Here is a 14,330-nt window from a genome sequence, read left to right as displayed (position 1 = left end):
GCGATCTCGAAAAGCCGCGCAGTAGGGTCTCGCCTTCCTCTTACTCAGGAGGCCGGACGCCAGGTTTCCCATAGCAACTGCGGCCAATAGCAACGGGTGCCCAGCCCGGGCAGTGCCCTGGGCGCAGGCGCGGAGAGGGGGCGAGCCTACGGCTTCCGCTCGCGCCCAGCGTCCTTTGGAAATAGGGGCGGGGCCTGCGTGATGGCGTCACGGGCCGGGGTCTCCGGTGGCGGGAAAAGGCGGCGCGAGAATGGAGTCGCAGGAGAGTCGTGGTGGCACTGCCGAGTGCGGGGCCCAGGACGCTGCTCCAGGCCCCAGCAAGGCCCCCGGCAGCGCCGGCCACTACGAGCTGCCGTGGTGAGGACCCAGGCCATCCACGATGGGGCCCCTGGACGTGTGGGTGGGCGAGCGGCGGGCCGTGTGTCCCAGGGTGACGCAGGGGCGGGAGTTAATTCACCTGAGCAGCGCGGGAGGTCCCGGGATGGTGTCCAGTGGGTTATTATTTGAAGGTGGCAAGAGATGTGGGTCGCTGAGCCCATCTGGGGTGTAGAGTGGCCAGTCTGGACTCTGGAAGCGGCGTTTTGATCACCACAGTGCTCACCCATAACAGCTACCGCTTGCCACCACCCACTCTTGCACAGGCGCTCTGCCAGCTGGGACTCTGATGATCGCTGAGCGGAAAGTGTCGGACGCAGGTTCGGAATCGGGGATAGTGTTGCAGAAGGCACCTGCCTGTTCTCCGTGGCTTGCTCACTTTAAATAGCAGCATCTTGGGGAGTTGGGAGGAAATAGTGACGTGGGGAGTCACCCGCCACTGGCGCAGGTGTGGGGCAGGCTCTCTGCTGGTGTCCCGCTCCCTGTGCGCACCTCTCACAACTCTCTCCACTGGGCGTGGTAATGGTTTCCTCGCTACCGCGCCCCCATCCCTCCAGCCCACCCCATTTCTGGGTGAGAACAGATATCTAAATGAAGGACAGTATAACTTATTGGAATATATACACTGCGCCGTGCAGTTCCCCAGCCAATGGGGATGATGCTAGTCCAAACTGAGATGGATTTTAAGTGTACAGTATACACTGGATTTCAAGGACTTCTTTTATTTTTTTTAATCTCATTAGTAATTTTGATTACATGTTGAAAATGATAATACTTTGAATATATTAGGTTCTCTAAATTATGTTAGTAAAATTAAGCTCATCCAGTTTTACCTTTTTAAATGTGGCTACGAGAAAGTGTAAAATGACATATGTGGTTTGCCATGTAAATTTCAGGCACAATCTTATTTTAGATGCTTAAAGATACTTCCGGAGAAGGCACTGGCACCCCACTCCAGCACTCTTGCCTGGAAAATCCCATGGACGGAGGAGCCTGGTAGGCTGCGGTCCATGGGGTTGCACAGAGTCTGGACACGACTGAGCGACTTCACTTTCCCTTTTCACTTTCATGCATTGGAGGAGGAAATGGCAACCCACTCCAGTGTTCTTGCCTGGAGAATCCCAGGGACGGGGGAGCCTGGTGGGCTGCCGTCTATGGGGTCGCACAGAGTCGGACACGACTGAAGCGACTTAGCAGCAGCAGCAGCAAAGATACTTCAGTGTGCAAAGCAGCCTGTTGCCACAGAGCTCACATTTGATAGAGAAAGACAACAAAGTGAAAAATGGACAAGTAGTCCTATAGTATATTTAATACGGGGAAAGATTGAGGGCAAGAGAAGGAGGTGACTGGATGTGATGGTTGGATGGTATCACCCACTCAATGGACATGAGTTTGAGCAAATTCAGGGAGATAGGGAAGGACAGGGAAGCCTGGCATGCTGCAGCGCTTGGGGTTGCAGAGTCAGATGTGGCTCAGACTGAACAACAACAGTATCTGATGGTGACAGGCTCTGGATGCCCTGTGATGAGATGATATTTGAGTAAAGACCTGAATTCAGGGAGTAAGCCATTTGGCCGTGCAGAGAGAGAGCTTTCAGGCAGGGGAACCAGCTGAGAAGTCCCTTGAGGAGGAGTCTGTTTGCTTTGTTCAAAGTCTAGCTCAAATTTCAGCTCCAAACATCCCCAGGTGACAATTGTTCCTTCTCCTGGCTTCCGCAGCCTGTGGTTTATATAAGCAGCTTAGCTATGTCGTAGAATTTGCTAAAGCTCTATCTCCCCTCACAAGCTTCCCTGGTGGCTCAGAGGTTAAAGGATCTGCCTCCAATGGGGGAGACCTGGGTTCGATCCCTGGGTCAGGAAGATTCCCTGGAGAAGGAAATGGCAATCCACTCCAGTATTCTTGCCTGGAGAATCTCATGGACAGAGGAGCCTGGTAGGCTACAGTCCACGGGGTCACTAAGAGTCTGACACAACTGAGCGACTTCACTTTCACTTTCATCTCCCCTCTAGTGGGAAAGCCCTTGATGATAAGAACCATGTCTTGTTCATCTCTGCACCTTCTACTTTTCTCCTCCTGAGAGTTCTAACTCCTGCCACGGCACTTGGTACCTGGAGGGGGGCTGTATATGAAGAATAAATGAGTAGGACCAAGCATGCTCTCATCTGCTGACCTTGAAGGAGAGGTGTCCCTTTATTTTCTGCAGTATACGGCAAACAAGCTTCTTTGCGTCCCTGCTGCTTTGGGGGCAAGACCAGTACCTGGAGTGGGTACCAGCTCAGAGTAAATCAGAGAGTATAGTAAAGAGCAGAGGAAATCCTGATGGTCAAATCCCGGCAAGTCTACTTCCATTTCTGTTCTCAGAGCTGAAGAATATCATTTGTCTCTCATCACATAGCTTGCTTATTAATTGAAAGAGAGAAGTATTAGGAATTCCCTGGCAGTCAGCAGTGGAGACTCTTGAGCTTCCAGTGCAGGGGACGAGAGTTTGATCCCTGATCGGGGAACTAAGATCCCACAAGCCACGTGGTACAGCCAAAAAAAATTTAATTTTTTAAGAAAGAGAATGTTGTCCTAAGGCCACCAGCCTGTCCAGTCCACAGCCTGAAAGGATGACAGGATAGGCCTGTGGTCTCTGTCTAGCCGGCCCTGCCGGGCCCCTGGCATGAGTCTGCAGACACTGGCAGGTGAGGGGTGAGACAGGGGCTCGGCTGCCTTGGTGTCTGTCAGAGCAAATGAGGTCAGTGCCATGTGCACTGGACTTCTGTTGTGACAGGAAGGCTGTGATGCCACAGTGTCACGTCGCTCCAGATGGCCGGCTCTGGCCCTCCTCCAGCATCAACAGGTATTTCTCTGCTGTGGCGGGTTTGAAGCCTTTGGTACACGATTCACATGCCCTTAACTTTTCAAACAGCACTCGAACACCTCTTTAAAACCTGCAACCATTTGCTATATATTTACTGAAAGTATATCATCTTCTGACAAAGCTCCCAGCATCGCCCTTTTGTGCTTTCTTTTGGGGTAGTGTGAAAATAGCCTTGTCAACATCTTTCTGCATTTTCTTAAAAACAGGGTTGAAAAATACAGACCAGTGAAGTTGAATGAAATTGTCGGGAATGAAGACACCGTGAGCAGGCTGGAGGTGAGTGAGTTTTTAAGGTGATTGATTTTAATTTGTACTTTTTGGCCATGCCATGCAGCTTGTGAGATTTCAGTTCCCCAACCAGGGATGGAACTCCTAACCCCTGCATTGGAAGCGTGGAGTCTTCACCAAGGAAGTCCCTGAAAGATGATCTTAAACATCTCATTATTGTGGCTTTGATAAGCTCAAGGCATTTGGAGGAAGACAGGCATGAATCTAGAAGAACTAAGGGAATAGGAGATACTCGGTTTGGAGAGAAACCTAGAAGCTGGAGTGGGTGAATTCAGATGTTTGAAGGGCTGGCTTGTTAGAGAGGACTTACCAGATTGTTTTGTATTCTTCAGAAGCATCAGTGGCAAACTTTCTGTAAAGGCCAGTAAATAGGTATTTTAGACTTTGAAACCATAGAAAGTCTTTGTCAAATATTCTGGGTTTTTTTTTTTTTAAGTTTTTTAAAAACTGTTTTGTTTCTTTCCTTTTGGCTGCGCTGGACCTTTTCTCTAGTTGCGGCGAGCGGGGGCTACTCTCTTGTGGGGTGGGCTCTCTAGGGCACTCGGGCTTCAGCAGTTGTGGCTCACCGGGTTAGCTGCCCCGTGGCATGTGGGATCTTCCCAGAGCAGGGATTGAACCCATGTCCGCTATATTGGCAGCCAGATTCTTAACCACTGGACCACCAGGGAGGTCCAAATATTCTTTTACTTTTTAAACAAGAATGTGAAAACCATTCTTAGCTAGGGGGCTTATAAAAATAGGCCTCAGGTTGGGTTATCCCCACTCCCCCGCACCGCCCCACCACCTTCCCTTCCACCATAACTTGGCCAGCCCTGCTTGAAGGAACTAATTAACAAAGCAACAGGCTTCAGGGTGACATGAGCAGAGGACAAGCAGAAATGTTCAGCTGTAGAGCAAGCTTTGAATTTCCAGCCTGAGAGGTCTTTAGGCAGAGTCTAGAAGCCCAGCCATTTGAGATATGACAGAGGGGGTCTCCGCTGTCACTGGGGCTTAGACGTCAGTGGCTACCAATGTATTTATTTATTTTACAGACTTATTTATCTGCAGATATTTGAGTATCTTCTCTGGGCCAGATGCGATGTGGTTTTGGGAACTGTTGATATCCTGGTGAGCAGAATAGAACTGATCCCGAGTCTGTATGAGACTCACAGTCTCACCAGGGCAGTGTTAACAGCAACAGGCCATTGATCGACACTCCTCTAGGAGAAGTCCAGGGGCTGTGGGCGCACATGGGAGGAGTTCTGGAAAGGGTTAACCTGACTACAGTGCCTTAAGCCCCAAGTGGAAGAAGTGACCAAAGCTAAGTGACTGGGAGTCAGACCTGGCGGGGCAGGGGGTGGAGAAAGGAGAGGAGGCTGTAACGGCATGTGAAGAGACCCTGAGGCGAGAGAGCTTGTGTGGCTGGGGGCCCTGACTGGTCAAGTTGGCAGGTGAGCCAGTTTTCACAAGTGTTTCTTCCCTCAGGTCTTTGCAAGGGAAGGGAACGTGCCCAACATCATTATTGCTGTGAGTACCGGGTCCTGGCCCTGTGCAACGTCCTGGAGTCTGGGTTTCGCCCCCCTCTTAGATACATTCTTGTGCACAGAGCTTCCTCCTCAAGGAGACTCATGATCACAGAGCCCAGACCACTCCCCTCGACCATGGGAGACAGTTCCCTCCCAACCTGCGGGCTGGTTGCAGGACAGTTCTAGGCGGGGGTGAGCGGGTACAGTGGTGAGCAGTAAAGAGGGAGTTCCGGTTCCCTCATTCTGTTGGCTCGAAGCACTTACTGGAGACCTCATTCCTAGGGCCCCCCGGGAACCGGCAAGACCACCAGCATCCTGTGTTTGGCACGAGCCCTGCTGGGCCCAGCCCTCAAGGATGCGGTTTTGGAGCTTAATGCCTCAAACGACAGGTATGCCTTAGAAGTTAGGCCTGAAGGGTAGTGCATGTTGTACATTTTGGGTTGTCATAGAAACAGCTACTTTTGAGATCTCTGTAGCACGTAGAGCTTGTTTCACCAGCTTTGTTCTTTCCTTTAATCTTTCCAACAAAAGAGAACTGGGATTGCTGGCTTGGTGATGTGGCATCATAGGCAGTTGACTTACTGCTTTAGTTTTTTTTTAAGGGAGAGTTTAAAAATTGCTTTTAATTGTGCTAAAATACACATGAAACTTGCCATCTTAAAAAAAAATTAACCATCTTAACCATTAAAAAAAATATATATTTATTTATTTGGCTGTGCTGGGTCTTCGTGGAGGCACGCAAGGTACTTTAGTTGCAGTATGTGGGATCTAGTTCCCGTTGTTCAGTCGCTCAGTCATGTCTGACTCTTCGCAACTCAGTGGATTGCAGCACGCCTGTCATTTACCATCTCCTGGAGCTTGCTCAAACTCATGTCCGTTGAGTCAGTGATGCCATCCAGCCATCTCAACCTCTGTCATCCCTTTCTCCTCCCAACTTCACAGTCTTCAGTAGTTCCCTGACCAGGGATCAAACCCAGGCCCTCTGCATTGGGAGCTTGGGTCTTAGCCACCAGACAACCAGGGAAGTCGCCCCAGTTTCCTTTTTAGTACGGGATAGTTGAGGATTATGAAATGAGGACCTGTTGAATAAAATGTCTGCAAAGCGTGCCTTTGGCTATTCCCTTGAGGACGTGGCTCTTCACGCTGCAGTGTTTTCCGGGTTTGGGTGATGTGTGTAGACCGGAAACAGGCTCTAAGTGCAGCTAACTGCTCACCCACCATCAGGAGCACACCTGCAGTTGCGCCTTTTTGTAAATGCCAGTTCCAGGTAGCAGATAAGAATTGACTCAAGCTTACCATTACCTACTTTTCTTCTCACCCATATATCATCAGACTCACTAGTTTCGAAACATTTGGTGGCTCTTAATTTTGTTGAAGAGAGGATAGCCCATAATTGCAAATAAATGCAATTTTAGATTTAATCGAGTGATGAGTACCATGGTTTTTTTTTTTTGTTCCTTTAATCATCTATTTCTTTCCAAGTCACCTTGTCAAACACACCTGCCTTCAGCTTTTGATCACTTAGAGACTGTATGTAAACGTGGGTGTTCAAACCTCATCAAAGATGAATGAATACTGTCAAATGTTCTTTTAGCAAAATGGGATGGTCTGTGTTCTTGTTACCAGACTTTGGGGAGCTAAGTCCTTCCTGTTAAGTGACTAACTGGATGAAAATATGTTCAGGTTTTGTCCTTAGAAATATGTTCAGGTTTTGTCCTTAGAAATATGTCACTCCTCGGTTCTTTTTTTAAAATTAATTAATTTATTTGGATGCACCGAGTCTCAGTTGTGGCACACGAAATCTTTAGTTCCGGCACGTAGGATCCAGTTCCCCGACCAGGGACTGAACCCAGGGCCCCTGCACTGGCAGCCCGGCATCTTAGCCACTGGACCACCAGGGAAGTCCCACTCCTTGATTCGTAAGGTTGAGAAAATTCACGGAGGATTTTGGCATCCAAGGACTCTTAAACCCTGAAATTTTGTCTGTGTGATCAATTTCACCGTCATCATCAGAGTCTAGAATCCTGTCTGCCTGCTTCATATTCTGACTTGTCTAATAAGGACGAAACATCTTCCTCTGCCACTTCCCTGTGACATTATGGGTAGAAAATGAAAAGTTTTGAATTTTCCACTGTGGTCAGTGAGAGCTTTCAGGTGGTGTATCTAAACTACTTTTGTATCTTCTAGAAAGATAATGTAGACCCTCACAAAACAATAAGAAATGAGGGATGGGGCAGTAGTTAGTAACAGTTTTTCCCCTTAATATTGCAATATTCTAAGCAATTCCATCATCATTTCATTTTCTTATTATTTTAGTCTTTTGTAGCATAGTTGGGAATTATTGATGAGTAATGATGAAACAGTTACTGTGATGATGAAATAGCAAATGTTTCCAGGTACAGTATGGGAGGTGTAAGACTATGGAGACCCCCAAAATATAGCTTAGATTGTAACAGGGTCCAGTGGGCCCATATGATAATTGCAAGATAAAATGAGTTTCATTCCATCTTTCAAAAGGAAGTAAATTTTTTTCCCCCTTGTTGTTCTGAAAACCTCCAAGAAGGAATAAGAGTAATGAAGTGTCAATCCTTGTAAATAATGAGAGTTGCCCCCAAGAAAGAGACTTAAAAACTAAAATTTGGTCCATGGTGGTGTCCTGAGGGTTGAAAGTCCCCCATGAAGGTAACTGAATTGGTCTCAGTGACAATAACCTTGTGGCTCATTGTTCCAGGGGCATCGATGTTGTGAGGAACAAAATCAAAATGTTTGCCCAGCAGAAAGTCACCCTGCCCAAAGGACGGCACAAGATCATCATCCTGGATGAAGCAGACAGGTAGGGGGCCTCGACGAGAACCCGACACCTTGATCCCCAGGTCTCCTGCCTGGATTTACTAACTTAGGAGGGAAAAGCTCATGCCTTTGTGCTTCTGTGGTAGATTTGCTTATCACATCTTGAAACGCGATTCCATACGGGCCTGAGCCTTAAACCCGATCTTAATCAAGTAACTTACAAACATCCATCTAAGACAGTTAGTTCACTGTTTGTTCCAGCATCACTGACATGCGTAATTTAAATGATTTTTTTTTTAATCATGGTGGAATACACCTACCATAAAAGTTACCATTTTCAGTCGCTTTAAAATATACCATTAGTGACACTGAGTGGGCTTCTCTGATAGATCAGTTGGTAAAGAATCCATTTGCAGTGCAGGATACCCTGGTTCGATTCCTGGGTTGGGAAGATCCCCTGGAGAAGGGATAGGCTACCCACCCCAGTATTCTGGCCTGGAGAATTTCATGGACTGTGTAGTCCACGGGGTCGCAAAGAGGCTGACGCGACTTTCACTTTCAGTGACAGTGAGCATTGAGGACATTCACAGTGTTGTGCACTGATTACAGTATAAATGAAAGACTGTTAAGTGACATTTAGAAAAATAACAGAGTTCGTGTTCTTTGAAGAAATTTTAGAATATATGAGCACAATCTTGTTTTATTTCATCTACAGCTTTTCTACACTATGCATTTTTACATAATGGGGATAATAATAGTATAATTTTTATATCCTGGATTTTTCTTATAAAAAGTAGAGTTCCATGTTGTTATAATCTTGTCGTCAGCATAGTTTTTAATTGCTGTTTTCTGTTCCATCCTGGGGCTGCATCTTAGCCATTTTCTTAACATTAGCCATTTTATTTTACTGTAATGTTTTTATAGCAGTAACATTTATCCAGCACTTACATGCCTGCGTTTGCATCTTGCCAGGTTCTCTGCTGCACACTCTGTGTGTTATTGTCTTATTTGTCGTACCAACACTCTGAGGTGGGCAGTAGCATTGTCTTCTTACCAGCGATGACACTGAGGCTCAGATAATTAGCCCAAGTCCCCACACGAGCGGATGCAGGAGCTTCGGGGCAGTCCCAGGCAGCCTGTGCCGTCCGTGTACAACCTGCGGGCGTGAGACCCACACGGGGTCCCGGAGGGAGGCTCGGCATGCTTAGTCAGGAGAGCTGGCTTCCCAGGGTCCCTTGGAGGGGACCTGGGTCTCAGCTGCAGGCCGTCCCTTGTGTTCTTCTCAGCATGACTGACGGAGCCCAGCAAGCCTTGAGGAGGACCATGGAGATCTACTCCAAGACGACCCGCTTTGCTCTCGCTTGTAACGCTTCAGATAAAATCATAGGTGAGGGGCAGCTCTGCGTGGCTCGGGGTCCTCGTGGCACTCACGTGGGCTCTTTAGCAGCAGAAGAGAAGGCATGGCACCAGATGGGGAGGTTTGGAGAGTGGAGACGGGTGAGGCTTGTGGAAGATTTTACGTACGAGGGTCAGAGGTGGACTGTACTGTGACCTCGGGGGGTGGCCAAAGGGTTTGCCTGGGCAGGCCAGAACATTTTGAGGAAAGCCAGTGGGGCAGCAGAACTGGATCGATCAGAGAGAGAAACCCACCCAGGGCTTTGCGATCACGGAGTCGCCGTTGTCACGGTCTGAACTCGCGTTCAGGGACAGCTCCCAGAATTCCGCATTCATCCACCTGGTGGTTTTCACATGTGTCAAGTCTTCCAGGGAAGCTTAAAGAAGCCAGGCAGGTACCCCATTCTCACCCCCGCCTGGCTGGGTGGTGGCCTGCCCAGAAGGGCCCCCACACACACTCTACACAGTGGTTCCGGAGCCCAGCTGGGCCAGCAGTGACCCTCCTGTGGGCTGTGGCGCATGCGTGTCTCTATCCTCGAAGATCTTTTCCGCTTCTGGGGAAGGTCAGCCAAGGTCAGCCCAGGCGGTGCAGGCTGGGGCCTTTATTGGTTGATGATTAAAGTCGAGCCCTGATTGCTGAGTTCCCCTTAAGCACCTGCTGGGTGGCGGGGGAGTGCTGCTCGCAGGGCTGGGTCACGGGCATCGTGCGGCTGCTTCCCAGTAACTAAAGGACCGACGGTCCCACTGTGCGTTGCCCCGGAGCCTAACTCTCTTCCCGCCTGGTCCAGAGCCCATTCAGTCCCGGTGTGCCGTCCTCCGCTACACGAAGCTGACCGACGCGCAGATTCTTGCCAGGCTCCTGAGCGTCATTGAGAAGGAGAAGGTCCGGTACACGGATGACGGCCTGGAAGCCATCATCTTCACCGCCCAGGGCGACATGAGGCAGGTGCGTGCGGCTGCCGCCTCGGCTTCCCGGACTGGCCACACCCCTCGCTTTACGGGGAGAAGGAGGTGACTGCTGCACGGGGGATGAACATAGCCAGACCAGGGGACGTTGACCGGACACACTGGTGGTGGGGTTGCCTCGGGCCTCGGGGGAGCAGGCCTGCAAGGAACGGGTTAAACGCGGACTCCCAAGAGGAGAGGGGGGGGCGGGCAGAGACTGAATAATCTCCCTGGCCATGTTTCTGCTCCTCGGCAGGCGTTGAACAACTTGCAGTCTACTTACTCGGGATTTGGCTTCATCAACAGTGAGAATGTGTTCAAGGTAAGAGCCGGTGTGGCCGTCACAGTCGACAGGGCGGCATTTACCTGTCGGGGCCGGTGGAACTGCCCAGCTTTCACTTGGGTCGTGAGAGAGACAATCCCAAACCTGGTTCTGCTTGCTGGAGACAGTGCAGACAGCAAGTGAAGACCTGGGTTACCTAGGGTGCCCAGACATGGCTCTACCAGGGCTCCCCCTTGGACGGGCCGTGTCCACCCCTGATGGGCCTTTCTTTCTGGTTTGGGCAGGTCTGTGACGAGCCCCACCCCTTGCTGGTAAAGGAGATGATCCAGCATTGTGTGAGCGCCGACATCGACGAGGCCTACAAGGTGGGTCTCCTCGCCCTTTCCTGACTCAGGGGAAACCTCTGGCTCCTTGAGAAGGGCAGAGGGGGTGCTCCCTGGGCTGGGCACTTTACTCCATCTCATTCTTAACGGATGCTAGGAGCTGAGTATCCTCTAACTGATCCTAACTGATGCTAAGAGTTGGGTACCCTCTACAGGTGAGAAAACTGGCTCAGAAGCTAGACTCCTTACTGTCAGTCGCATAGCTTAAAAGTAATCCACCTGGAATTCAGCATCATGCCTTTCTGCTCTAATTAGATTTTCTATGAGAGGAATTTGTCCACCAAGGACGTGAGGAAAGAACAGCCCAATTCCTTCCCTATTTTTTTTTTTTTTAATATTTATTTATTTGGCTGCATTGTATCTTCGTTGTGACACGCAGGCTTAGCTGCTCCGAGGTATGTGGGATCTTAGTTCCCTGACCAAGGGTTGAGCCCGCCTCCCCTACATTGCAAGGCGGATTCTTACCACTGAACCACCAGGGAAGTCCCCAACTCCTTGCTTTGTAGAGAAGCCATCTTTCTCTCAGTGGAGGGGAGCTGTGCGTCTCTGTCTTCGGAAGAGCCTGGGAATGGACATCCAGGGACCCGGAGCCTGGTCCTGGGAGCTGATTCCAGAGGGCATCGTTGAGGTTCGGGTGGCTCTCAAATCCACATGGGGTCATGGTGTGATCTGAGGCCACTGGTCTGATGGCACTTGGTTTCCTTCTTCCTACTGCCACCAAACCAAGCTAGAAATTGACTGGACTTAGGACAGGGCTAGAACTCAGTGGTCAGAAATTCACCTGCCACTGCAGGAGACTTGGGCTCTATCCCTGGGACTGGAAGATCCCCTGGAGGAGGAAGTGGCAACCCACTCCAGCATTCTTGCCTAGAGAATCCCCACAGACAGAGGGGCCTGGCGGGCTACGGTCCATGTGGTCACAAAGAGTTGGACACACACACGCAGACCTCTCGTGAAACTGGAGCACAAGGCCGGGAGACTGAGGCAGACTCCCAGGCACTGAAGGGAGCCGTCAGATTTATGGACGCAGAGCTTCCCCAACCCTTGAATGCACCCAGGGAGCCAAGGCAACTGATTCCACCCTGCAGCTGGGTGGGATGGGGTTGGGGTTGGAGCTGGGGCCTGGGGTTGAGAAGGCAGGAGGCTATGACCTCTGTCGTCATCTCTGCCCTGGTCAGGGTTTGTTCAGGCCTAATTGTGCCGTGAGTATGTGTCACGAGTGACAGCTCAGCACAGCTCAGTCACTCCAGGGTGCTTCCTGGGATGATTAATCAGGCGTTTTAAGAGCCTTGGAGGGAGGGGACGTATGTATACTTAGGGCTGATTCTCATTGTTGTATGGCAGAAACCAACAGAACATGGTAAAGCAATTGTCCTGCAATTTAAAAAATAGTAAACACAAGGAAAGAGAAAAGTAAGAGCCTTGGATTAAGACGTTACAGGGCACAGTGGTGGACTCGTCTTTCAGTATGGTTTAGAACATTTGCAGGGCTCTGTCTGCCTGCTGGGAACGTGGATCACCCCCACCCTCCAGGACCTAAAGGGCATGGCCCTTGAGCCGGGTTGCCCCGTGGGGCCGATTCTCAGAAGCACCGGTGCTGTCTCGGATGGTCTGCCCACGCCCAGCTGTGTGACGGGCCGACCCTGGTTCGGGTTTAGCCGCGCCCGCCCGTACCCTCGTCGTCCGCAGTTGCACGGCCTCCGTGTCTTTTCTTTTGTCCAGATCCTTGCTCACCTGTGGCATCTTGGCTATTCCCCAGAAGACATCATCAGCAACATTTTTCGAGTGTGTAAAACCTTCCAGATGGCAGAATACTTGAAACTGGAGTTTATCAAGGTCAGTGAGAGTAGAGCAGTGCCTCTCTCCCCGAGAATGTGGGCCACGCTGAGGTTTTGTTTCACTCACAGGCCAGGCGCCTGGAAGATGCTCAGTCAATGGCAGGTCGTCCTGGGGGCTGGGGGCTTGTTGACGCCAGTCCTGCCAGGCAGTGACCTGATGTTCCTTGGGATAGCTGTGTTCATGAGAGAGGTATTTATTTACTTGTCATGTAAATGAGATTAATTGAGATGTAATTTAAATAAGAGTAAAATTCAACCTCTTGGGTGCATTCTGTTGACAAATGCAATCTGGCTTTTTTTTTTTTTCATTTTCTTAGCAGTACCCATCAAAGAGCTTCCCAGGTGACTAGTAGTAAAGAATCTGTCTGTCCATGCAGGAGACACAGATTTGATCCCTGGGTAGGGAAGATCTGGAGGAGTAAATGGCAACCCATTCCAGTACTTTTGCCTAGATAATCCCATGGACAGAAGAGCCTGGCGGGCCACAGTCCATAGAGTTGCAAAGAGTCAGATATGACTGAGCGCGCTTGCACCCATTAAAGAACTATCAGTATTTTTAGGAAACAAGGTGGACTTCTCAGAGTTCATTTTCCAGCTGGAGTTTGAGTTCCCTGCATCGATTTTGAGCAAACCTTTGGTTCAGATGTTTAGGTTTTAAAAATTAAAACTCTTCCCTCACTTATTAACCAGATTTAAGTTGGATTTTTCCCCCCCCCAGGAAATTGGATACACGCATATGAAAATAGCGGAAGGTGTGAACTCCCTTCTGCAGATGGCAGGGCTCCTGGCCAGGCTGTGTCAGAAGACAATGGCCCCAGTGGCCAGTTAGAGCAGGAGCCTCTCTTGCTGGGTTACGAGAGTCCTTATTGCTGAGAGTCACAGCCTTTGCTTTGGGAAAAGTGATGCCCTGGACCAACCCTGGAGCGCATCTTCCTGGTCTTCACCTTGCTTCCAGCACATCTCCCCTGCTCGTGGAGTGTTCAGACTCAGCCTCAGACTCACGATGGGGTGAGAGGGTGGGAGGAGACCCTCCAGGACATGGCCCCCCCCGTCTGTGCTTGTGTTGGCATTTTACTAATAAAACTTTACAGTTTTGTGGCAGAAAGGTGGCAGTGCCAGGCCACAAGGAAAAGCAGCCTCCTATCTCCCATGTATACGCCTAGCGTCCTGCAGGTAGAGAGGTGGTTTTCATCATAGATTGGACAGGCTAATCTCAGTTTTTCTGGAAGCCATAAGGACAATCCCACAGGGTGAGGCAGGGTTTGCTGTAATTTACCAGCCTGTCAGAACAGCCCGGGGCCCTGAGCCCTTCAGAAAGGGCTTGGCAGGAACCACCGAGGAGGGCATCTCTGGCGGCCCAGTGGTGGAGACTTTGGACTTAACACTGCAAGGGGCACAGATTTGATTCCTGATCGGGGAACTAAGATCCAGCATGCTTTGAGGGGCAGCCAGAAAATTTAAAAAAATAAGTAAATTGGGAAAAAAAAAAGTCACCTAGGAGAATAGTGCAGATAGACCCGGAGGAACCTCCCTCCAGGTCACCTTTTCTGTGTAGCCGGGTGAATCTGTTCCTTTAGAATTTCCCAGTGAATTTTGTAGAATTGCTTTTTTGTTTGTTTGTTGGCAAAATGCTGGGTTTTTTCCCCATGTTTAAAAATTATGGAA

The 14,330-nt window shown here is 49.8% G+C and overlaps 1 protein-coding gene across 1 annotated transcript; it reads left to right on the top strand.

The window, feature by feature from the left end:
- The first annotated feature begins 224 nt into the window (after positions 1-224).
- RFC2 (replication factor C subunit 2) lies at positions 225-13,778 on the top strand. The gene is made up of 11 exons (XM_052664341.1): positions 225-357; positions 3,445-3,514; positions 4,991-5,032; positions 5,314-5,420; positions 7,763-7,864; positions 9,108-9,208; positions 10,005-10,162; positions 10,418-10,483; positions 10,729-10,809; positions 12,550-12,663; positions 13,384-13,778. Exons 1-11 carry the CDS (start codon positions 251-253, stop codon positions 13,492-13,494), a joined length of 1,059 nt encoding a protein of 352 aa, XP_052520301.1. The 5' UTR covers positions 225-250; the 3' UTR covers positions 13,495-13,778.
- The last annotated feature ends 552 nt before the right edge of the window (positions 13,779-14,330 follow it).

Source organism: Budorcas taxicolor, chromosome 2 (assembly GCF_023091745.1).
Source record: "Budorcas taxicolor isolate Tak-1 chromosome 2, Takin1.1, whole genome shotgun sequence".
Taxonomy (NCBI): domain Eukaryota; kingdom Metazoa; phylum Chordata; class Mammalia; order Artiodactyla; family Bovidae; genus Budorcas; species Budorcas taxicolor.
This window is presented reverse-complemented; position numbering and strand designations above follow the sequence as displayed.